We start from the raw sequence: 24890 nt of genomic DNA on the forward strand, positions 1-24890 counted from the left end.
CAATTATCACCTTTAGCACAAACTGAGCGACACAGAGACATAACAGCCGATTTTGCTACCTTTAGCGTAGCGGCAAAGGGGATTCCAGAGCCAGGGGCCCACGGTATAAACGCACTCACAAAGACCTTGGGCCCCAGCAAGGCGCCACGCACAACCTCAGTGTGTTAGATGCTGTAAAGAGGCACATTCCCCCACAGCCATAATTACAGAGAGGTGGGGCACTCAGCTCATGTGTGCATGTGTCACTGACCACATCACGCTCAAACGACGCGAATGTGTCCTGCCTGTGCCAGCTGCTCTACAGAGTGTTACATCTCTGGTTCTCATCATTTGCTCTAGACAACAGCATTCGCCAAGTGACTGGAACAAGCCAAACGTTAATGCTGAGGGCCAACCACAGAGTGGCCCCAGAGAGGGTGCGCCCAGGAGAACCTGACCACGAGGGGCCTGCCAGGTCAGGAGCAAACACCTCCAACATCACTTAGCCACAAGGTTCACCTTCACCCTGAGGTGAAACCGCAACACGAGGCATGAGTCTGTTAGCAGATCCAGGGAAATTCGGAGAAAGAAACCAAGGCCAAACCAATCTGCAGTATCAACTTACAGGTGCAGAACCACAGAATCGAAAAGCAGCACCACAAAGCACAATCAATGTCCACAGAACAAACCCAAAGTCATTACTCTCAGAACCCAGGACAACCAGTCATCGGCCAGGACAGCAGACAGCAGAGAAGGCACTGCTGGGCTCCGGAGGGGGCAAGGACGCACCTGGGCACCGGAGGGGGCAAGGACGCACCTGGGCACCGGAGGGGGCAAGGACGCACCTGGGCTCCGGAGGGGGCAAGGACGCACCTGGGCACCGGAGGGGGCAAGGACGCACCTGGGCTCCGGAGGGGGAAAGGACGCACCTGGGCTCCGGAGGGGGCAACGACGCAAGGACGCACCTGTGCACCGGAGGGGGCAAGGAGGCACCTGGGCTCCGGAGGGGGCAAGGACGCACCTGGGCACCGGAGGGGGCAAGGACGCACCTGGGCTCCGGAGGGGGCAAGGAAGCACCTGGGCTCCGGAGGGGGCAAGGACGCACCTGGGCTCCGGAGGGGGCAATAGACACACCTGGGCACCGGAGGGGGCAAGGACGCACCTGGGCTCTGGAGGGGGCAATAGACGCACCTGGGCACCGGAGGGGGCAAGGACGCACCTGGGCACCGGAGGGGGCAAGGACGCACCTGGGCTCCGGAGGGGGAAAGGACGCACCTGGGCTCCGGAGGGGGCAACGACGCAAGGACGCACCTGTGCACCGGAGGGGGCAAGGAGGCACCTGGGCTCCGGAGGGGGCAAGGACGCACCTGGGCACCGGAGGGGGCAAGGACGCACCTGGGCTCCGGAGGGGGCAAGGAAGCACCTGGGCTCCGGAGGGGGCAAGGACGCACCTGGGCTCCGGAGGGGGCAATAGACGCACCTGGGCACCGGAGGGGGCAAGGACGCACCTGGGCTCTGGAGGGGGCAATAGACGCACCTGGGCACCGGAGGGGGCAAGGACGCACCTGGGCTCCGGAGGGGGCAAGGACGCACCTGGGCACCGGAGGGGGCAAGGACGCACCTGGGCTCTGGAGACTGTCAGGGGTGCAGTTTCCCATTTAATTTTTCCCAGAAAGTAATAAATCATAAACTGAGGCATTGTTTTCCACCTGTTTCTATGTATTCACTGTTTTCGGATTTCCAGTGTTTCTGGGCCATGTTGCAGGAAATGGGCCACAGAGCGTCCCCGCTCTCTCTCTCCTTCTCGGCCAGGCTTTTTACCAGTTGCTGATGTCACATTCGTGAAGATCTGCTTCCGACTGACTTAGCCCTGTTCTCACCTTGAACTCACTCCAGATCCCATATGGTGCACTGGTGGCAGCTTTTATGTCGTTACAATGGGCATAAATGTTTTTTATAGTGCAACATGAAAACTGTTAGCTCTTTCATTTTCATCAGTCAATAAAGTTCTATGCTGGAGTTTGTTCGTCACTACGTACGTCTTTGCTTAAGCTCTCTACTTGGCTGCATGCAGATTCCAGGGACGAGCCGACGCCGTGAGGTAATCAGGCCTCTAAATATCATTCCTCACCGCCGAAAGAAGACGCCTATGTTTGTGGCGTGTTTGGAGATGACATCATCCCCGAACGCTGCCGTTACTCCCAGTTTGCCAGGGTGACGTCAGAAAGGGACGGGGGGCAAATGCATTCATACGGATTTGGAAGTCAAACTGTTCTTTTGTCGTCGCTCCCTGAAGAAGTGTGTCTGGGTAGTCTGTGTTAAAGAGTGCAAAAGCTTCTCCAGGTGGAATATTAAATGTCAAAGCCCTTCCTGAATTGCTGTTACTGGTAATTCCTAATTCCTGATGTCCTTGGATAAAGGTGTCAGCTAGAAATGCAGACTGCAGCCTGCACATTATCCAGCACAGCTCACCGCTGTGGTCAGACACCACAGCTTTCAGGACTGAAAACAGGGCCCCTCTTCTTGGCTCTATGTTTCATATTACCTCATTCTGAAATTGAAGGGGATTACACAATTAAATGATCTCAGGCTGAAGAATAATGGATATGGAACCAAATCAGAAGGCCTCAGAAAGAGATGGGTCAACGTTTGGGGCTATGGGTTCTCCTGTGAGATGACCTTCATTAGATAAACGTGCGTGGTCTGTGCAAGATTTCACTGCCTTGTCTTGCCTTGTAGCTTCTGACAATGTGAATATAAGTAGGAAACACTCCTCTATCTATTATCCCCATTTTAACCACATCTACTTCACTCCTAAACCTGAGTTACTGTTGTCCTCCTACTCCAACTGTGGAACAAATTCTCCAGAAGGGCCCTCTGTCCTTCTGGAGGAGAAGCAGTGATTCAGTGTGTGTTACAGGGATCTAGCGAGTTGCAGTAAGGTGTCACTGGGGTCTCACCCTTAGCCCCTCTGTCCTTCTGGAGGAGAAGCAGTGATTCAGTGTGTGTTACAGGGATCTAGAGCCGAGTTGCAGTAAGGTGTCACTGGGGTCTCACCCTTAGCCCCTATGTCCTTCTGGAGGAGAAGCAGTGATTCAGTGTGTGTTACAGGGATCTAGAGCCGAGTTGCAGTAAGGTGTCACTGGGGTCTCACCCTTAGCCCCTCTGTCCTTCTGGAGGAGAAGCAGTGATTCAGTGTGTGTTACAGGGATCTAGAGCCGAGTTGCAGTAAGGTGTCACTGGGGTCTCACCCTTAGCCCCTATGTCCTTCTGGAGGAGAAGCAGTGATTCAGTGTGTGTTACAGGGATCTAGAGCCGAGTTGCAGTAAGGTGTCACTGGGGTCTCACCCTTAGCCCCTCTGTCCTTCTGGAGGAGAAGCAGTGATTCAGTGTGTGTTACAGGGATCTAGAGCCGAGTTGCAGTAAGGTGTCACTGGGGTCTGACCCTTAGCCCCTCTGTCCTTCTGGAGGAGAAGCAGTGATTCAGTGTGTGTTACAGGGATCTAGAGCCGAGTTGCAGTAAGGTGTCACTGGGGTCTCACCCTTAGCCCCTATGTCCTTCTGGAGGAGAAGCAGTGATTCAGTGTGTGTTACAGGGATCTAGAGCCGAGTTGCAGTAAGGTGTCACTGGGGTCTCACCCTTAGCCCCTGTGTCCTTCTGGAGGAGAAGCAGTGATTCAGTGTGTGTTACAGGGATCTAGAGCCGAGTTGCAGTAAGGTGTCACTGGGGTCTGACCCTTAGCCCCTCTGTCCTTCTGGAGGAGAAGCAGTGATTCAGTGTGTGTTACAGGGATCTAGAGCCGAGTTGCAGTAAGGTGTCACTGGGGTCTCACCCTTAGCCCCTATGTCCTTCTGGAGGAGAAGCAGTGATTCAGTGTGTGTTACAGGGATCTAGAGCTGAGTTGCAGTAAGGTGTCACTGGGGTCTCACCCTTAGCCCCTGTGTCCTTCTGGAGGAGAAGCAGTGATTCAGTGTGTGTTACAGGGATCTAGAGCCGAGTTGCAGTAAGGTGTCACTGGGGTCTCACCCTTAGCCCCTCTGTCCTTCTGGAGGAGAAGCAGTGATTCAGTGTGTGTTACAGGGATCTAGAGCCGAGTTGCAGTAAGGTGTCACTGGGGTCTCACCCTTAGCCCTACCTGCTTGTATTAGCATGTCTTCAGCTTCCTGACATTACCATTAGTTCTATAGGATCCTTCTGTGTTGTTGCATGAAGGTGCCTGTGGTTTTCAGGGGTCAAGGGAAGTTAAATGTCATGCAGTGTGTCCCTCTCCCTGCTCTTTCCTGGTTGGTCCTCACTGCACCGTACATCCTGAAAGCAGCCCTGTTTACTCCCAAGCTGGCCTGCACCACAAGCCCGAGAGACCCTCTGGGGATGAAAGGCACAAACATACAGCTCCATCCTGCTAAATGCACTTTGAGGGGCCGTCGTTCCCCTTCAAAGAGTCTCCTCATTAAGCAGGAGTGGCACTTGGCTGCCACCTCCTCAGGTGTGAGCAGACTGAGCTGATCAAAAGACCCCCAGGTACAGAGAGCCCTAAACCGCCAATTATTCTGCAGGAGCTACTGCCAGACAAAGGATATCTGCTTAATGACTAATGTGCAGCCACTCTCACGAAAAAGGCACACACTGCTGTCTGATCTCCAAGACATCACACCTCCAAGGGTTTCTGAGGCTGGGTCGCATCTCCCTGTGTGTCTCGTTGATAGCATGACCCCCCCCCCCCAGCAATCCCAGAATCCCTCGGTGCTGGACCGGGCCTGTTCCAACTCATTACATTTCATCCCGCACATACCACAGTCATCCAACAATCTGGTGATCATGCTGAAGAGGGACACCGATATCCAGAGAAGCTGCAGGTATCGGATAGCAGTGAGCTCCCCAAGATCAGGCTCACCTTAGTGCCTGGGAATCCAATGGCAGACATATGTTAATAAATACTGTGGATGCTGGATGAGTCCTGAGCAGCCACATATGCATACATATCACAAATCGCCACGGACATCTTCAAGTACCACAGAAGGCATATAATCCAACTGCAGAACCACACATGCAGACATCTCGATGCATGTTTCCACAATGACTGCAAAAATCTAGTTTCAGAACCACGTTTCAAACATTCTGACAAAACATTTACTCAGGTTCCCCGTTCCATTCCCCCCTCAGTCTCCCCATTATGTTCACCCCCATCTGTCCCCCCTCAGTCTGTCCCCATTATGTTCACCCGTCCATCCCCGTTCCCTTCCCCCCTCAGTCTGTCCCAGTTCTGTTCCCCCCTCAGTCTGTCCCTGTTCCATCCCCCCTTTCTCTATCCCTGTTCTGTTCACCCACTTTAGTTTATAGCATGGTACGCATTAGCACTCTGACAGATGTGCGTTTATGCTGATCAGTCAGACCTGCAGTATATAAACGCAGACCCTCCACACATTTGTGTGTTAAGCGTCTCTCTTGCTGAAACCTGCTGTCCTCACGCCGGCCTTAGCCCGCTGCCAGTGACCCCTGCGACCCCCACCTCGCCTTCCTCAAGGAAGCGCTTTGCGATCGGAACACAGCACCGCACTGTTATACTGTTACTCACAAACATCCCCCCCACTGCCCAGAACAGCCAGTCCAGGGAAGATCAGATTACCCATGAGTACCCGAGGGCCGGTCGGCTGCGGTTTGGATTACGCGGCAAGGGCGGGAGATGAAAGCGGGAAGCGATCCTCGAGAGCTCTGTGGTCGCACTGTGCCAGCAGCAGACAGAGGACCGGAGAGAGCCTGGTGCCAAACATAATGGAAAACAGCCTCTTCCTCATGGAGTGAAGCCCCCACCCTGATCCAAGGCTGCGTCCCACCCCCCTACGCTGACAGTCCCGTTGCCTGACCTGAAACACGGACTTTTGAAGGCTCCTCGGTGCCATCGGACTCCCGGCATGGCCGTCACTGTCGGCTCAGCAGTCTGACCCGTCCAAACGAGCCAGGAATCACAGAGACAGAGAGCAAGTGACGGCCTGGAGGTGCAGGATGGGCTCAACCCAACATGGGGACCAGGATCCGGACCACACCTGGGATTTTTTGGGAAGCTAACAGCGCGATGATGCTCCACTATGAAGCCCCCCCCAGGACTGGACTGCCAGCGTCCTGAAATCTGAAACCCCACTAAAACTACACCTTTATGTAACTACTGTGCCCCCTTCCAGCGGGAATCTTACACCTCCATGGCATTACTACTTCCGCTAAAGGCTCCTTCTTTTACGCCTTAGGCATTACTAAAGTTCATCAATCTATTCTTAAGCAGCTGTTTTTCACAAGCCACCTTTGAGCTACTCAAAACACCCAAATGATGGAACACTGCCCAGGTTTATTCCAAGCTCCCGCCGCTGACCCTGAAACCATAGTCAGTCTAGGCAACACTGCTGCAGCCAATAGTGGCCTGGGGAATCCAGCTGCAGCCAATAGGAGCCAGGGGAATCCAGCTGCAGCCAATAGGGGCCTGGGGAATCCAGCTGTAGCCAATAGTAAACACTCACCATCAGCTTGGCCCCATGGGGTAACACTAAAACGTGCCCTGTAGTCAGACCAGCAGAGGCCAAGGCCAACCATGCTCTACGTGGGTAACAGAGACCGGCTGCCCTGTCCCCCTGCAGCAATGTGGCGTTCATCCCCCCCCAACCCTTCTCTTCTGGGACACATTTCCTCGCCCTATTTTTCTACGGAAAGAAAGCCGGCAGCCATTATCCATGAAGTCCTTCTCTACGGCCTCCTTTCACTTCCTGTTTTCCATGAGCCCATGCTAGACGCACTGTGTCATCCCGACACACCATGTCATGCCATCTCATACTGGGGCTGTTAGGTATCAGACACACACACACTGGACTTCAGGTCTTCAGTCCATAGCTGCTGGGTCCCACCAGGCCCTAATTACAAACTAAATTTAAAAGAACATAAGTCAGATCTTACAAAGGACAAATTCCCGAGGACCTCATCGTTACATTTGTGAACGTAGCCGAACGGTGTAGACGACATACGGGGCTGAGGGCCCCCACTCAGGCCACAGGAAGCAGGTGTGAGACAGAGCAATGTGGGGGGGCTCTGCTGGGTTTAAACCTCCATCCCAGCTACACACCAAGATGACAGGGCGACTCCTGGACAGACATCAAAGACAGCTGTCGCTCTTCAGGACATGTAAGCCGGTTTATTCGATTTTCCTAATCGTTATAAAACTTTGATAAAGGGTTCAGATGTAAGAGGATTTTTTTCTTCTTTTGTGCATATTATATACAAACACAGATTTCAGAAGATAATGCCAATGGATACAGGAACGATGGCAGAGAGGCAGAACCTGGTGCGTCCCCCTGATTAACACTGTCTTACGGCATTTTATAAGCCTGTGTCCATATTCAGCAACAGAAACTGAGCCGCAATCTGATTTCTCTGAGAATTCCTCAAACGTTGCACGCGGCCAGTGCTAACAACCTTTCTGTCATGCAAACGAGTTAAAGCTCGCGGCTTTGGCTGAGGATCCAGAGCACGATCACACAAGAACCCTCAGGAGAGGGAGGTTCCTACAGCAGACAAGGTAGCAGAATGTTCTAGGAGGAGAGCGAAGACTGCACAGCGCACACGCCCCACTGAAGATACAGAGAATATCACGGGCAAGTCTGTCATTCAGCAGGGGGAAGGGATGCTCAAATCTGAGCTTTTAAGTCCAGAAACATTGGCGGTGGGTCAGGGGGTGAAAAAACCACAATGCAGGTCAATACACGCCCTTGAAAAGAAAACAAAGAGCTGACAGGCTAACAACAACGCAGCGGTGCCGACTGGATAACCACCCTCCGTGAGCGTGGGAACAGTGTATCCGGTGGGAGGCAGCACAGAACAGCCAATCGGCTTCAGCCAGCCAACTGACTATCACCAATCAGCTTCAGGCCACACGCTCTCCAACCAATCAGTTTCATGCATTCTAACAACTTCCTCCAATCAGCATTCAGCTTACAAACACCAAGTCACTAGCTAGCTTCAGACAACAGGACAGCTCGCAGCTGACTTTTAAATGTTGACATTCTTGCACGCACCCAGCAGGGTGGGAACGGGCTTTGACGTCACAGTCAGGGAGAGCATGAGGAACACATGGACATTAAAAAGCCATGTAATTGGGCACACTGACGCAAATGAAGCACAGACTCTGAGGCACAGAAGACAGGCAGAGGATGGACTGGAACGGATGGTGCTTTCCTGGGGGGAAATAAGGACACTACTACTGCACATGGGAATGGGAGGAAGGCTGACACGCATCTGCCTGGGGTGGGGGCTTATGAATACCCATGGGCTGGGGGCCCATTGTATCTTTGACCCTCCTCCAAAGCCCTATCGATATGCACGGCAACGCTGTGGCCTCCAATAAGGGGGCAGCCTACCAGGGCTCCATACATATTCATGAGGAAAACAGCAGGGCGGAGCTTCGAGAGGAGACGCAGAGCTCTGAGTGGTGGAGAGAGCAGCACACAGGTGGGGGCGAGGGGTCAGAATGCAAGGGTGTGGCTGTAGTGGTCAAGTGAGCTCTAGAGTGAGTCTGCCTCACACATAACACCCCCTAGTAACGTAAACCAAAGGCAAACTGCCAGCGCAGCTGGAACTGTCACCATCTCTGCCTGTCCCACAAAACGCTGCAGCTGGGGCAGAGATGTCACCAGTCAGAGGCCCCGGTGCAGATCCACTAGCTGCCACTGGGGGAGCCAGTCTGGAGAGATGGAGCACATTATCAGAGTACGGCACGCCAGCATGGCCGTACCTACACCAACCCACCACTGGGGGAGCCAGTCTGGAGAGATGGAGTGCGTTTACAGAGTATAGAGTACTGCACGCCAGCACAACAGTACCTAAACCATCCCGCCACACTGTCCCCCTGGCTGCCATAGTGGCAGACCCTTCACCTCTCCGTAGCCGTGGCAACACAAATATGGCTCTCTTAGGTGAATAGGAAGAAAAAAAAAATCAGCACACAGAGGCTGAGAAACAGCAGGGGGCAGCACCTCATCAGGAGACAGCAAGCGACGAGACAGGCCGCAAGGCAGCAATACAGGCCTCAAGGCAGCGAGACAGGCCGCAAGGCAGCGAGACAGGCCGCAAGGCAGCGATACAGGCCGCAAGGCAGTGAGACAAGCTGTAAGGTGGCAACCAACAGGGAGAGCCACTAGGTGCAGACCGACAAGATACGCCGCAAGATGGCAACCGACGGGACGAGCCGCAAGGTGCTGACTGACAAGATGGGCCGCAAGGTAGTAACTGACTGGACAAGCAGGAAGTTGGCGACCGACGGGACGAGCCGCAAGGTGGCGACTGATGGGACGGGCCGCGATACTGTGACACCGTGACCAACAGGTCGGGCTGCAAGGTAGCAACTGAGAGGACGGAATGCGATACTGCGACACCATGACCAGCGGTGCGGGCCGCGATACAGCGACACCATGACCAGCGGGACGGGCCGCGATACAGCGACACCATGACCAGCGGGACGGGCCGCGATACAGCGACACCATGACCAGCGGGACGGGCCGCGATACTGCGACACCATGGCCAGCGGGACGGGCCGCGATACTGCGACACCATGACCAGCGGGACGGGCCGCGATACTGCGACACCATGACCAGCGGGACGGGCCGCGACACCATGGCCAGCGGGACGGGCCGCGATACTGCGACACCATGGCCAGCGGGACGGGCCGCGACACCATGGCCAGCGGGACGGGCCGCGACACTGCGACACCATGGCCAGCGGGACGGGCCGCGATACTGCGACACCATGACCAGCGGGACGGGCCGCGATACTTCGACACCATGACCAGCGGGACGGGCCGCGATACTTCGACACCATGACCAGCGGGACGGGCCGCGATACAGCGACACCATGACCAGCGGGACGGGCCGCGATACTTCGACACCATGACCAGCGGGACGGGCCGCGACACTGCGACACCATGGCCAGCGGGACGGGCCGCGATACAGCGACACCATGACCAGCGGTGCGGGCCGCGACACAGCGACACCATGGCCAGCGGGACGGGCCGCGATACAGTGACACCATGGCCAGCGGGACGGGCCGCGACACAGCGACACCATGGCCAGCGGGACGGGCCGCGATACAGCGACACCATGACCAGCGGGACGGGCCGCGATACTTCGACACCATGACCAGCGGTGCGGGCCGCGATACTGCGACACCATGGCCAGTGGGACGGGCCGTGATACTGCGACACCATGGCCAGCGGGACGGGCCGCGATACTGCGACACCATGGCCAGGGGGACGGGCCGTGATACTGCGACACCATGGCCAGCGGGACGGGCCGCGATACTTCGACACCATGACCGGCGGGACGGGCCGCGATACAGCAACACCATGACCAGCGGTGCGGGCCGCGATACAGCGACACCATGACCAGCGGGACGGGCCGCGATACAGCGACACCATGACCAGCGGGACGGGCCGCGATACAGCGACACCATGACCAGCGGGACGGGCCGCGATACAGCGACACCATGACCAGCGGTGCGGGCCGCGATACAGCGACACCATGACCAGCGGGACGGGCCGCGATACAGCGACACCATGACCAGCGGGACGGGTCCAAGCAGGAAGCTTTACAGAGCTGCTTTACTTTGCCATTTATAAGCGTGTCCTTGTGCGAGAACACTGTGAGCCAGGGGAATTATGGGAGCCCGACAGGTGCGGAAGAGTGATGGCTGGAGGAAAGAGCAGGTCATCATTAGAGACATACTTCACAGGTACAGCAGATGCTCATTACTGCAGCAGATGGGCAGCGAGGCAGGTAGGCAACAGCAGATACAGTGTGGCTTACAGCAGGGGGCGCTATAACTCCCCTGACAGGTAACGGAGGTGAGGAGATCAGGGCTGGACACTCCTCCACCAAACTGTCACCAGGACACAAAGCCTATAAACCTCACCCTATCCCTGTCAAGGCAGGCAGATTAAAAATACACATGTAAAAGATGCACCTCTCCCTATGTAGCACTGCATGCACCCATCACTGTAGCATCTCATTCTGACATTCAGATGGAGACTCAGCAACACATACAACAGGCAGAAATCACAATTTCATATTCAAGTTCTGTAAGCTTGGCAAGACACTTTGAATTTGACTCCCTGGAGTATCCCACAAAAATATTTACATTTCAAACATTAAAAGTTACATTCTCAATTACAATATTATGAAATATGTCAAATATGAACAGCAAATAGAGTCCCAACAGGTTAAAAAAAACCAAAGAGACCTTGCTAGGGCAGATGACCTTTTCTGAATTCCAAGCTGGATGATCAGCACTCAGATGTAAACACAGAGTGTGCGTTCGGTGCGTCGACAGACAGACACAGAGGTCGCCTTTCTCATTCCTGCTCAGAGTTAACAAAGCCAGTTCAGTTCCTGGGTGACTTATGTGAAGATAAGGTGGGACAGGATCCAATGTAATACCAGTGTCAGGCAGTAGATGGATTTGTTGTGGATGTGTTACTACACCTTAAATCACTCCTAGGAAACAGTGAGTGAGTGTGTGTGTGAGAGAGAGAGAGAGAGAGAGAGAGAGAGAAAAAAAGCAAACATAACAGACCCAAATCCCAAACCAGCATCACTATCAGAACTGTGGTTTACTGGACTGGACCTCAAAGCCATCAAAGGACTTTGCCCCATTAAAAAGGCCCTGGAATGTGGGAACTGGGCCCAGAACAGAAAACATGCTCACCCAGCTTATGAGAAAAAGCTCAGTGCCAGTTTAGAGACCAAACAGGATGGTGAACCACTGCAACACACAGCAGTGTTTCGGTCTGGGGAAGGATGCGACGAGTGCTGATTCAGACGCAACGCTACACTACACCCAGGTGGCCAATGATAATTCATCTATTGTTTAAATATCACCATGCCAACGGAGGGCAGACAGCCATCGGCAGATGAAGCAGACTACGACCTGTGGAGTAACACCGACAGGGCTACGTCCCACAAACCCTTACACACATCGGATTCCCATCCCCATACTGTTCAAGACACCTTATAGCAAAAGACAACTAAGCCAAATATACACTCACCTAAAGGATTATTAGGAACACCATACTAATACGGTGTTTGACCCCTTTTCGCCTTCAGAACTGCCTTAATTCTACGTGGCATTGATTCAACAAGGTGCTCAAAGCATTCTTTAGAAATGTTGGCCCATATTGATAGGATAGCATCTTGCAGTTGATGGAGATTTGTGGGATGCACATCCAGGGCACGAAGCTCCCGTTCCACCACATCCCAAAGATGCTCTATTGGGTTGAGATCTGGTGACTGTGGGGGCCATTTTAGTACAGTGAACTCATTGTCATGTTCAAGAAACCAATTTGAAATGATTCGAGCTTTGTGACATGGTGCATTATCCTGCTGGAAGTAGCCATCAGAGGATGGGTACATGGTGGTCATAAAGGGATGGACATGGTCAGAAACAATGCTCAGGTAGGCCGTGGCATTTAAACGATGCCCAATTGGCACTAAGGGGCCTAAAGTGTGCCAAGAAAACATCCCCCACACCATTACACCACCACCACCAGCCTGCACAGTGGTAACATGGCATGATGGATCCATGTTCTCATTCTGTTTACGCCAAATTCTGACTCTACCATTTGAATGTCTCAACATTCAAGAAATCGAGACTCATCAGACCAGGCAACATTTTTCCAGTCTTCAACTGTCCAATTTTGGTGAGCTCGTGCAAATGTTGTGCACTAACACTATACTATACTAATAGTATATACATTCTAAAGAGCCCATATTAAATAAATTAAATTAAAATGTACATTAACTTACAGGTGCATGCTACCTTTTAGCATTAGCGCTCCTGGAAACTCTGTATCAGGGATATTTGTTTCGGGAAGTCCGGATTTACTCAAGATGGTTTTACACGAGTTGAGTGCCAACTGTAAACAGTGAGCAACCATCCAGTGAGAAGCCAGGTCAGAGCAGTTAGACATCATAGGTGCGAGGCACGGAGTGTAGGGGAGCATCCTCAGCACTCCCCCTCACTACAAGCATGCAGATCTAACTGCACCACCTCCTGGACCATTCAGACAAAGCGCCTCCTGCAGAGGGACATGGGGTCGATGCCCACTGCCCTGCCCTTTGTGTTCTTTGTGGGGGTTAAACGGCACTGGGAGCAGAGGGGGAATCTAACAAATGGTACACCGTGCAGAGAGGGGAAACTCCTACACAAAGCCTGTAAGGTAAAGTCACCAGTTCTAGTGGGAGGGGGAGGGGTCACACACAGACGTGGGAGAAGAGGAAAGACTAGCGATCGCCTGCTGGCCATATGTACCTGGCCTGGTTCATATGTACACTGAGAGAGTACTGTTTTACAATATTTAATATCTCGGTTTACAACGTGCTTAACACATCTTAGCTTCTGTGCAGATAAAGAATGACAAGCAGAAACAAACCAGTCTGTAAAACACCAATGAACCAAACTACAGGAAACCTACATAACTTTATTAGCAAAAGACACTTTGTGGGTTTGTTGGTGGGTGGGCCATCTGGAGTATTCGTGCCATGGTCACACTGAAATAAACTGAAAGAAAACCTGGAAACAGAACAAGGTATGCGGCAGTGAACTCTAGTGGCTGTAGTTAGGCAGAAACAGAGACTGTGAGCTGCAGGAGTCAAGGCAAGTTTGGAGGGGCTGCGGTCCAGCTTCACAGCATCAGCAAAGGTTAGTGCAAGCAACAGAAACCGCAGAGGGAACGCAACCGGGGCACCAAGCGAGGTGTCCACCGGGGGCAGCAGTCATCCCCTCTACCAGGGGCAGCAGACACCCCCAGGTGGCTCCTGTCCACGTCTACAGCCTGAAGCAGGAAGACACAGTGGAACAGACGTGGAGAACCGAAGCACTTACAACTGCCTTTAACTTTAATGGGTGAAAACAGCACAGAGAACAGAATCAGCAACAGGGGAGCGCCACTTCCCTGACAACGAGCCCACGCAGGGCACACACATGGAGCGCCACTTCCCTGACAACCAGCCCACGCAGGGCACACACATGGAGCGCCACTTCCCTGACAACCAGCCCACTCAGGGCACACACATGGAGCGCCACTTCCCTGACAACCAGCCCACACAGAGCACACACATGGAGCGCCACTTCCCTGACAACGAGCCCACGCAGGGCACACACATGGAGCGCCACTTCCCTGACAACCAGCCCACTCAGGGCACACACATGGAGCGCCACTTCCCTGACAACCAGCCCACGCAGGGCACACACATGGAGCGCCACTTCCCTGACAACCAGCCCACGCAGGGCACACACATGGAGCGCCACTTCCCTGACAACCAGCCCACGCAGAGCACACGCATGGAGCACCACTTCGCTGACAGCCAGCACACGCATGGAGTACATGCAGGGCACATGTAGAGCACACGCATGGAGTGCCACTTCCCTGATGGCCAGCACACACAGGGCACACGCAGGGCAAATGCATGGAGTGCCACTTCCCTGACGGCCAGCACATGCAGAGCACATGCATGAAGTGCCACTTCCCTGACAACCAGCACATGAATGGAGTACATGCAGGGCGCATGTAGAGCACACGCATGGAGCGCCACTTCCCTGATGGCCAGTACAGGGAAACGCAGAGCACATGCATGGCGCGCCTCTTCCTTGATGGCCAACACACACAGGGCACACACATAGAGCGTCACTTCCCTAATGGCCAGCACACGCAGGGCACACACATAAATGCCACTACCCTGACGGCCAGCAAATGTAGGGCACACGCATGGAGCATCACTTCCCTGATGGTCAACACACGCAGGGCACACGCATGGATGCCACTACCCTGACGGCCAGCACACGCAGGGCACATGCATGGAGCGCCACTCCTTTGACAGCCAGCACATACAGGGCACACGCATGGAGCGTCACTTCCCTGACGGCCAACACATGGAAGGAACATGCATGGAGTACCACTTCCCTGATAGCCAGCACATGCAGGGTACACGCAGGGCACACGTATGAAGTGCCACTTCCCTGATGGCCAGTACAGGCAGGTCAAATGCATGGAGTGCCACTTCCCTGACAACCAGCACACGCTGGGGACACACATGGAGCGCCACTTCCCTGACAGCCAACACACGCAAGGAATATGCATGGACCCCAACTTCCCTGACTGCCAGCACACACAGGGCACACACATGGAGCTCCACTTCCCTGACGGCCAGTACAAGCACACGTAGGCTGTCACATACACACCCTCCCTCCAGATTAATTGCGTCTGTAACTCAAGACCCAGTCGACACCAGCCCAGTGCTGCCCAACAGAGCAGATGCACACACCGTTGCCTCTCTACGGACTAAACCCAACAAACACAAACCCCCCCCAACCCAAAGGAGGACCCTCACTGCCCTCAGGGAGGGGCTCTCATAATGAAATTACTTACCGATAAACGACACCAATGAACTTCCCAGGTGCGGACTATCACTTTACATTTAGTTACCAGCGTACAGATTTAGCTCTGTGCTGTACATGCCGTAACAAGCGGCCTGCACTGTGTTTGTACTCCGAAATACACAGAAAGCTGAAAATAAACAGAAAGAACTTCTCCAGTTCAGCTTCTTCTAAACTGCCAATTCGGGGCATTCAGTTGGTGCTTGTTGTTTGTGATGACCCCTATAATACAAGAACACCAAGCCCCTGTGCTGGTCAACGGGAGACCCCACCACCCACAGACCCCTGGTCACACTGCAAGCTGAAACCCAGAGGACATAACCGGCATCTCTCCCAGCATCTCCAAAGCTGGACAGCACAGGAAACACAGACATCTGAATGGAGCCACAAAAAGCCATCAATCACACTGCAAGGCAGAGCCGAGTGAGGGCCTATGGCACATCTGAGACTGATTCAGGGTCAACTGCAACTAAATGTCGTGCTGGGGACCACACTCTGAAGATGACACAATGTTTGGGGGAAAAACACACACAAAGACAAACACACACACACACACACACACAGGCCAGGCTGCCTGCTCCCCCCTCCCCTTCCCGCCTGACCGGGGCCCTTTTCGGTCGCTGGGCCAGGTGAAGCCCCCCAGACAGCCCCCATGGGACCCCGCACCCAGACACTCACTTGAAGCGCCCCTGGCAGTGCTGGCACTGCTCCCCAACCCAGCCCTGGTCGCAGACGCATGTCCCGTTCACACATCGTCCGGAGTAGCAGCTCTTCTCACAGGCTTTGGGCAGGGAGCCCTCGGCGTGGACCAGCAGGTAGAGCACCATGTAGAATAGCAGGCAGCGGCCAGCGTCCCGGAGCCGCCTGCGTTTGGGGAGCAGAGCGCCCCCCTCTGGCGTGCGGCCCATTTTACCCACAACAGCGTTGCTACGGCCCAGTCTCCTCTGCGTGTTACAGGCGTCCAGCTCTTCGGATTTTAATCATATACACAGTTCATCCTAATGAAGTATCCGTGCAATAATAGTTTCCTTTAATGGTTACAGTTGCCTCCTTGTCCGCCATTAAAGTAACCAGGGAAAAACCAAGTGGAAGTTTTTGGTTTTTTCCCCCAGATTCCCGCAGATGGACTAAATTAATCGTCTCTTTTCTTCCAAATGAATCCTGCGGAAAACAGCGACAAAAAAGGGACTGAAATGTGCGGCCGGGGGTCTGCCCGGACCGATTCAGCGGCGGGGGCTGCCTGCGCAAAGACGCATTGTTCGCGGCGTGAGTTCCGAAGCCCCGGCGCCGCTCCACCGATTCTCCGATCCGCTCTCACGGCCCCAGCAGATGCGCTCCAGCAGCCATTTTAAATCCCCAAATAGTTATTCCTGATTAATAAATAATTTTATTTTGATATGAGCAGCCTCGGCGACTGCGGATTTGCGATCGCAAGCTGCTCGGGCGGCAGGAGATCCGTTTGGGAGAAGGTCAGAGGGGGACCGCAGCTGCCCCGGAGACAGCGAGCCTGACCAACCGCTCGGCCCGCTCGGTGTCCGCAGCCCATCCGTCGACAGTCGCTTCTCTCCGCGTTTCGCTCGGGCTTCTCGGCTTTTCAGTCCATCCCGAAGCGGCCGATCCGCGGCTTCGCTGTCGCTGCTGCTGCTGAGCATGTGCAGTGCGCAGGTCTCCGCTTAAAGGGACAGCGACGTGTGTATGCAGGATGCGCAGCCTGCGCCAGTCTGCGCTGCGCAAGGGCTGCAGCATTCCACTACGAGGTGGCAGACTGCGCAGCTCTGCAATTAAATGAGACAGCGGATAATATCGCCTGCGCCTGTCTGCACTGCGCCAGGACTGCGCAACATTCCGCCGTGGGGAGGCATACTATGCACTTAAATGGGACGCTGGATCGTGCAAGCAGAATGCACTGCCTGCGCCTGTCTGCAGTCTGGCAGGCCTACGCATCACTCTGCTACAGGGAGACAGACTGTGCAGTTATGTGTTTAACAGGACGGCAGATCATGCAAGCAGAATGCACAGCCTGTGCCTATCTCTGCTCTAGTAGGGCTGTACAGCCTTCTGTTATGGGGGGCAGACTGCGCAGCTCTGCACTTAAAGGGATGGCACAGAGAACAGCTTAAAGGGGTGGTACACAGAAGGAACACGCCTGTGCTCCGTCCCCTCTGTCAGACACCAAAGTGACGTGGGGTGCAAGTGACTGTGCACTCAGGTGTAGCAAGGTGCCCTGATGCTGAAGCTTACAGCTTAACACACTTAACACTTCACACACTTCCTCTGGACTCTGGTCAGGGGGGTCAAGCTGCATCATCACAGCATTTAATATTTAACAGTCCAGCTGGAAACATCAATACCTGAAAGTGAGTTAGCACCATGGAGAGTGTCTCTGAGGTTTCCGCCAAGGCAAGCTAGACATGACAGGTCACGTGACCTTGTGTGGTTAAGTGACTTGTCACATGACCTTGTGTGGTTAAGTGACAGATTGCGTTCAGTTGTCTCTGTGAGTGGAAATAAATTTACACCTAAGGAGACACTAATGAATCATGTGATTAAGTGTAGTAAACATGATGTAACTCGTATGATGAAGAGTGACGTCTATCAAATAGGTAGGGTCTGAGCTCATTCGTGTATTTAAATCAGTCTACCTGCTTGGATCTTGAAATTTTGCATCTCTGGATCCGCCAGTTAACCACCCCTCTAAACATCCCCATGGGGGTGTTGGAAGGTTAGCATTCCCTTGCCCTAACCCACGTTTTAGCCCAGCCCATCACTCTCACCCAGGCTCCTGTTCTCCGTTCAGCTTTGATCCCTGTCCACACTCACTCCCCACACCTGCTGGCCGATGCCCCTGGCGGGAGGGTGTCCCGCGACCCCGTGCCCCAGGGGTTTCTGCACTGGCTCTCTGCTGCCTCTGGGTCCCACTTTCCCCGAGCGGCTTGTCTGTTTCTCACTGACCAGAAGATATTCATATAAAGTGCGAGTGTTTCTGTTCAAGCGAGATAGATGTCTTCGGGCAGAGGCACTGGGGGCTGAATGAGGCTCAGCGAGTTAGGCCTCGGTACCTGTTATCGGAAGGTCGTCTGTTTGAATCCCGCCCTCAGTGAAATACAGGCAGTCCCCAGGTTACAAAAGATCAGTTCCATAAGTCTGTCTTAAATTGAATTTGTCGGTATGTCAGAAAAATACTAATACAGGACACGTTAATAATATTAATAACATAGTAATAATAAATGTAACGACATACAGAGCTGTACTGTACCGCACAATGTTTTCACAAGCGTCACAAAGTAGTGTGTACGTTTGTTATAACCAGCTGTTGTATTCAAAGCGATTTTTAACCACCTGAAAATGGTCCTGGGGCATCAGAAACATGTCTGAGTCTGCGCTCCAACCCCATGCTTCACCCACACCTGGGTGTGCATAAATACATCTGTCTGAAAGAGGGCCAGGGACACACCGACTACAGAATGGCTTTTATCTCACACTCACAGCCCTGGTCCCGGTCACTCGTTAAGCCTCCGCTAAGATAGCTTCAGTACACTCCCCCATAGTTCTGGGCCTTTGAAATCCCCACAAGGGCATCCTATAACAGCTTGGTCCTATAACAGCTTGGTCCTATAACAGCTCGGTCCTATAACAGCTTGGTCCTATAACAGCTCGGTCCATGGAGGCTCCAGCCTCAGTTGGCAGCACTCGGTCACCTAAAATGTTTCTCTACGCGTCGCTCTGTGGTTACGGTCAGTCTACATCCCTGTGGGTTTTTTAAGCATCTTGCTACTTGTGGCTCTGTGGTCACGGTCAGTCTACATCCCTGTGGGTTTTTAAAGCATCTTGCTACTTGTGGCTCTGTGGTCACGGTCAGTCTACATCCCTGTGGCTTTTTAAAGCATCTTGCTACTTGTGGCTCTGTGGTCATGGTCAGTCTACACCCCTGCAGGTTTTTAAAGCGTCTCTCTATGCATGGCTCCATGGTCATGGTCAGTCTACATCCCTATAAGTTTTTCAAGCGTCTCTCTACATGTGGCTCTGTGTTCACAGTCAACGCACCTGTGGGTTTTTATGTGGGTTCCAGTGACAAGCCAGCACTTCCAGTCACAATGGGCACCTTGTGCCCTCGCACAGACGGCCCTACAGACCCCAGGCACTCAGTGTAGCTACAGCATTGTCTGAATGAGGCGTGAGGCATGTCTCTCTGCTCAATGATGCGACAATAGGATCTCTCGCTGGGAGTCCTCTACAGACAATGGCTCTGCAGTCCCACAGTGGGGGGTGGGGGGTGGGGTCTGCACGTCCCATCTCCAGGGGGGCAGGGGTGGGATATGGATGTGACAGATGAATGTCTGTGCTCCCTGTCTGATTGTGACCTTCAAATATTCCTTTACAAAAATCTCATCCCTTAGAGTGTCCCCCAGGACCATCACATCCCTTAGAGTGTCCCTTAAGATCACCTCATCCCTTAGTCTGTCCCTCAGGATCACCTCATCCCTCAGTGTGTCCTTTAGGATCACCTCATCCTTTAGTGTGTCATTCAGGACCATCTAATTCAGGGGTCTCAAACTCCTGTCCTGGAGGGCCAGACCCCTGCACAGTTTTTTGGTTTACCCTCATTTAACACACCTGATTCAACTTCTTGTGCAAATTATCACACAGCTTGAGTTGAATCATTTGTGGTGGAACAGGGAAGGAACTAAGCTACACAGGGCTCCACCCCCCCAGGACTGGAGTTTAAGACCCCTGATCTAATCCATTAGTCTGTCACTCAGGATCACCTCAACCTTTAGTGTCCCTCTCAGGATCACCTCATCTCTTACTGTGTCCCTCAGCATCACCCCATACTTTAGTCTGTCACTCCGGATCACCTCATCCCTTAGTGTGTCCCTCAGGACCATCTCATCCCTTAGTAAGTCTCTCAGGATCACCTCATCTCTTACTGTGTCCCTCAGCATCACCCCATACATTAGTCTGTCACTCAGGATCACCTCATCCATTAGTGTGTCCCTCAGGACCATCTTATATCATAGTATGTCCTTCAGGATCACCTCATCCCATAATTTGTCTCTCAGGTTCACCCCATCCATTACTGTGCCCCTTGGGATCATCACATCACTTAGTGTCTCCATCACATCTGTTAGATGTGAGTATTTTTGGTGCCAAATGGCACTTGGTAGAGTGCTTCAACGGAAATATCTGTCTGGAGACAGCATACACACTTACACAGGTGTAACTATTCAGACATTGTCCACACCTGTGCCACATCCTCCTACCACTGTGCATTCCAGGGACAAACATCCATATTTCTTTTATTAAATAAACTACCATGATGGCAGATATGACAAGCCTGGTGATCCTGGGTGCTCTGCGGATAGATGACAGGGGATGATGTCATTGTCAGCATTGTTTGTTTCACTCCCTATTTCGGTTTGCATTTGTGCTCGTATTCTTGGTCTGTCCCATTCAAATTCACTGCTTTTTATGAAAGTGCTGAAATCGATCTTCCCCTTGCAGATTGAAGGTCGTTCCGTGAACCAAGGCTATGCTCTTGTCTGTAAATGAACTGCTTTTAGCTGGGCGGGGCTTTTGTCCAGCAGACCGGGAAGCCTTCACAGACCACAGCGTTCGGCATTGGATGTGTGTCTGCAGTGTTCATGAACGTCAATGCACTCTTTATTTTCTGAAAAATATCAGTCTGACATCACTAGTGGATGCTGTGATGGAGCTCTGTGAAGTGTCGTATTTGTACTCCCTGATTGACCTGGTCTATCACTCATGCTCCTAGATTGCTATTAACCGGGGGATGGGTTCAGCTTTTTAAGCAGAGTTTCCCTGCTGTCCTTCCATTAACACGCTGCCACTCCTAAATGATCACCGCTCCTTCTTATCAGAAGCAGCCTCTGAGTGTCAGGCAGACTCCCTCTTTGAGCTGCTTAGTGTCAGGCAGCTCCCTCGTACAGGTGGAGTAAACAAACATGGGAGCAGGGAGCCTGCTTTCTGCTGTCCGCGCATCGCATGCCACATGCTGGATCAGCAGGGGGCGGCGATGAGCACAGCCTCCGACTTTCACGCTCTGCTTCTCCCAGAACGTGAGCATCACACTACTGTGACTGGAAGAGGCTGTCCGCGCATCGCGTGCCACATGCTGGACCAGCAGGGGGCGGCGATGAGCACAGCCTCCGACTCTCACGCTCTGCTTCTCCCAGAACGTGAGCGCTACATTGCCGTGACTGGCAGGGTCTATCTGCTCATAGGGGAAGTTAGTGAAGAACTAATCACATCCAAGATAGAAGCCTGAAAGAAAAGCCCTTATATTGACTCTAGGTATGTTTATGGACTGAATCATTGGGTCAGGTCGGTAGGCCAGAGGACATATTCTGTGTTAGATTCTCTCACCTTTTGCATTTCTGAGGTAGAAATCTCACTCTCTCGTTTCTCCAAACAAGAGCAGGCTTTATATTCTGGCAATGATGGACAATGATGGACAGTGATGGACAGTGAGTGCCATTTTGACTTCAAACACATGAAGAAGACACATGAAGGAACACTCTGCTTTGGCCAACAGGATGAGAGATTCACACAGGCAACAAGGCCCCCCAGTACTGTGCTCTTAGCCACAAAATGTTCAGCTTTTTATGCAGACAGGTCTGTGGACACCTGATGTTGTGTGTCAGGCAGATATATGGAAACCTCTAAGGTCTGTGTGGTTTTCTTTGACTCTCCTAGCTTAAGGTGAAATGGAAAAGTATCACGGCCTAAACTTGAATGAGGTACTTGGATTCATTGCCACAATGCTGTCCCCCCCGCCCCATCTCACCCAAACTTGCGTGTGGATAATGACTTTTGCAGTGTGGCCCATGTGGTTTGTGTCCATGTGCTCAGTGTCACATGACATCAGTAATGTCTGCTTTCCTAGAAGTCACTGGGGCTTCACATAGTGCTCTGCAATGCCACCTGCTGGCAGCAAAGAAAACACAGCCAATTAACCCAAAATTAATCTGTGGTGTTACTCCAGAACCAAGCTAATGATGCTGTGAGGCCTCCATAAGCACCGTTTTGCCTGAATGTTTCTGGCAAACAGGCCTGGCCTCAGGCGGGCCTCGGGGACCAGCCACGTCCTGCAGGGTGAGCCTCTGCCTCCCAGTAGTACTTGCTGCGTGTAAGAAACACTGTGTGCTTCTTGCATTTTTGGTTCTTAGGATCCTTACTCATTTCTGCAAATCCTGATCCACCATGTTTACATAAAGCTGTGTAGCAACTTTCTGATCCATACAGTGTGAATATGCTTGACATGAAAGAGTCAGGTTTCAATTTTAAGCCCCCCGACGCTAACTTCATGCAAGACTCAGGGTTACAGGCCAGTCCTCCACCAGATGCTTGAGGCTGCCTGATTGACTCCAGCTGTGCCCAAACTTGTGGCACACACTTACTTTCGCACTGTGGTCAGGTGATCGTCATTATGGGGGACGAGGCATGGAGCCCGTGCAGCAACACGCCCAGATTGGGCCTGGATTCGAGCCACCTTGTGACGCCCCCCAGAGGACACATGTGCATTTTCTCCTTGGGATTGACAGACCAAACTGGGACACAGGGAGGCTCGAGCGGAAGAGAGGCGGCTTCCTGGGGGGGGGAGCTGCATCACCAGGGAAACCAGCTGCACCTCATCAGCGCCCCCCCACATGCACCTCACTGCCACATACTGCCACTTAAAGACACCTATGATCAGACTTATACGGCCGGTCAGGTGACCCTGTGGTGGAGACTGCCCCACCATGCTGGAGTGCCAGGAAGTGTCACATCTGGCATGTCCAAGCAAAACAACAGCAGGAATAGCAGGGCTGTGGTGAATAGGCTCCATTTAAAGAGCTGAAGTGAAAGATGAAAACATCAGTGACACAAGCTGCTCTGCTGTAAGCGATAATGCAAAGCACAGAGCAAAGCACCCCCTCCAGAGGGAATGTTACCATGTTATGGCACCACCTCTGGTCAGGAGGAGTAACTGCGAGTGCTATTTACTGACATAATGATGCAATGCAGTACCTGACAGACCACTGTTGCTGTGAGCTGGCGCGGCGACCGGCAGCGAGGGTGACAGAATGCGGAGTGGCAGGGTGCCAAGCTGGTGAAGCCTGACATATTAGGATGGGGGGTGTGCCCAAACAGCAAGCATACGAGGGAGAGCAGTCGTGGGGAGCTGGAAGGTGCACACGTTTGTCTGCATGTGTAATAGCGAGGCCGCGTTTATTCATAAAGCCAGACGACACTGAGGATGGGAGGTGCACACGTTTGTTTGCATGTGTAATAGCGAGGCCGCGTTTATTCATAAAGCCAGACGACACTGAGGATGGGAGGTGCACACGTTTGTTTGCATGTGTAATAGCGAGGCCGCGTTTATTCATAAAGCCAGACGACACTGAGGATGGGAGGTGCACACGTTTGTTTGCATGTGTAATAGCGAGGCCGCGTTTATTCATAAAGCCAGACGACACTGAGGATGGGAGGTGCACACGTTTGTTTGCATGTTTAATAGCGAGGCCGCGTTTATTCATAAAGCCAGACGACACTGAGGATGGGAGGTGCACACGTTTGTTTGCATGTGTAATAGCGAGGCCGCGTTTATTCATAAAGCCAGACGACACTGAGGATGGGAGGTGCACACGTTTGTTTGCATGTGTAATAGCGAGGCCGCGTTTATTCATAAAGCCAGACGACACTGAGGATGGGAGGTGCACACGTTTGCATGTGTAATAGCGAGGACGCGTTTATTCATAAAGCCAGACGACACTGAGGATGGGAGGTGCACACGTTTGTTTGCATGTGTAATAGCGAGGCCGCGTTTATTCATAAAGCCAGACGACACTGAGGATGGGAGGTGCACACGTTTGTTTGCATGTGTAATAGCGAGGCCGCGTTTATTCATAAAGCCAGACGACACTGAGGATGGGAGGTGCACACGTTTGTTTGCATGTGTAATAGCGAGGCCGCGTTTATTCATAAAGCCAGACGACACTGAGGATGGGAGGTGCACACGTTTGTTTGCATGTGTAATAGCGAGGCTGCGTTTATTCATAAAGCCAGACGACACTGAGGATGGGAGGTGCACACGTTTGTTTGCATGTTTAATAGCGAGGCTGCGTTTATTCATAAAGCCAGACGACACTGAGGATGGGAGGTGCACACGTTTGTTTGCATGTTTAATAGCGAGGCTGCGTTTATTCATAAAGCCAGACGACACTGAGGATGGGAGGTGCACACGTTTGTTTGCATGTTTAATAGCGAGGCTGCGTTTATTCATAAAGCCAGACGACACTGAGGATGGGAGGTGCACACGTTTGTTTGCATGTTTAATAGCGAGGCTGCGTTTATTCATAAAGCCAGACGACACTGAGGATGGGAGGTGCACACGTTTGTTTGCATGTTTAATAGCGAGGCTGCGTTTATTCATAAAGCCAGACGACACTGA

The 24890-nt window shown here is 52.8% G+C and overlaps 1 protein-coding gene across 1 annotated transcript in view; it reads right to left on the reverse strand.

Moving 5' to 3' along the window:
- atrnl1b (attractin-like 1b) overlaps nt 1–17109 on the reverse strand; it is a 114006-nt gene extending 96897 nt beyond the window's left edge. Inside the window, exon 1 of the mRNA XM_072703792.1 lies at nt 16118–17109. Within this exon, the coding sequence (XP_072559893.1) occupies nt 16118–16347 (230 nt within the window). The 5' untranslated portion in view covers nt 16348–17109. The remainder of the gene's footprint in view (nt 1–16117) is intronic.
- Between the last annotated feature and the right edge of the window lie 7781 nt (nt 17110–24890).

The sequence above is a fragment of the Paramormyrops kingsleyae genome, chromosome 20, assembly GCF_048594095.1.
Source record: "Paramormyrops kingsleyae isolate MSU_618 chromosome 20, PKINGS_0.4, whole genome shotgun sequence".
Classification (NCBI taxonomy): domain Eukaryota; kingdom Metazoa; phylum Chordata; class Actinopteri; order Osteoglossiformes; family Mormyridae; genus Paramormyrops; species Paramormyrops kingsleyae.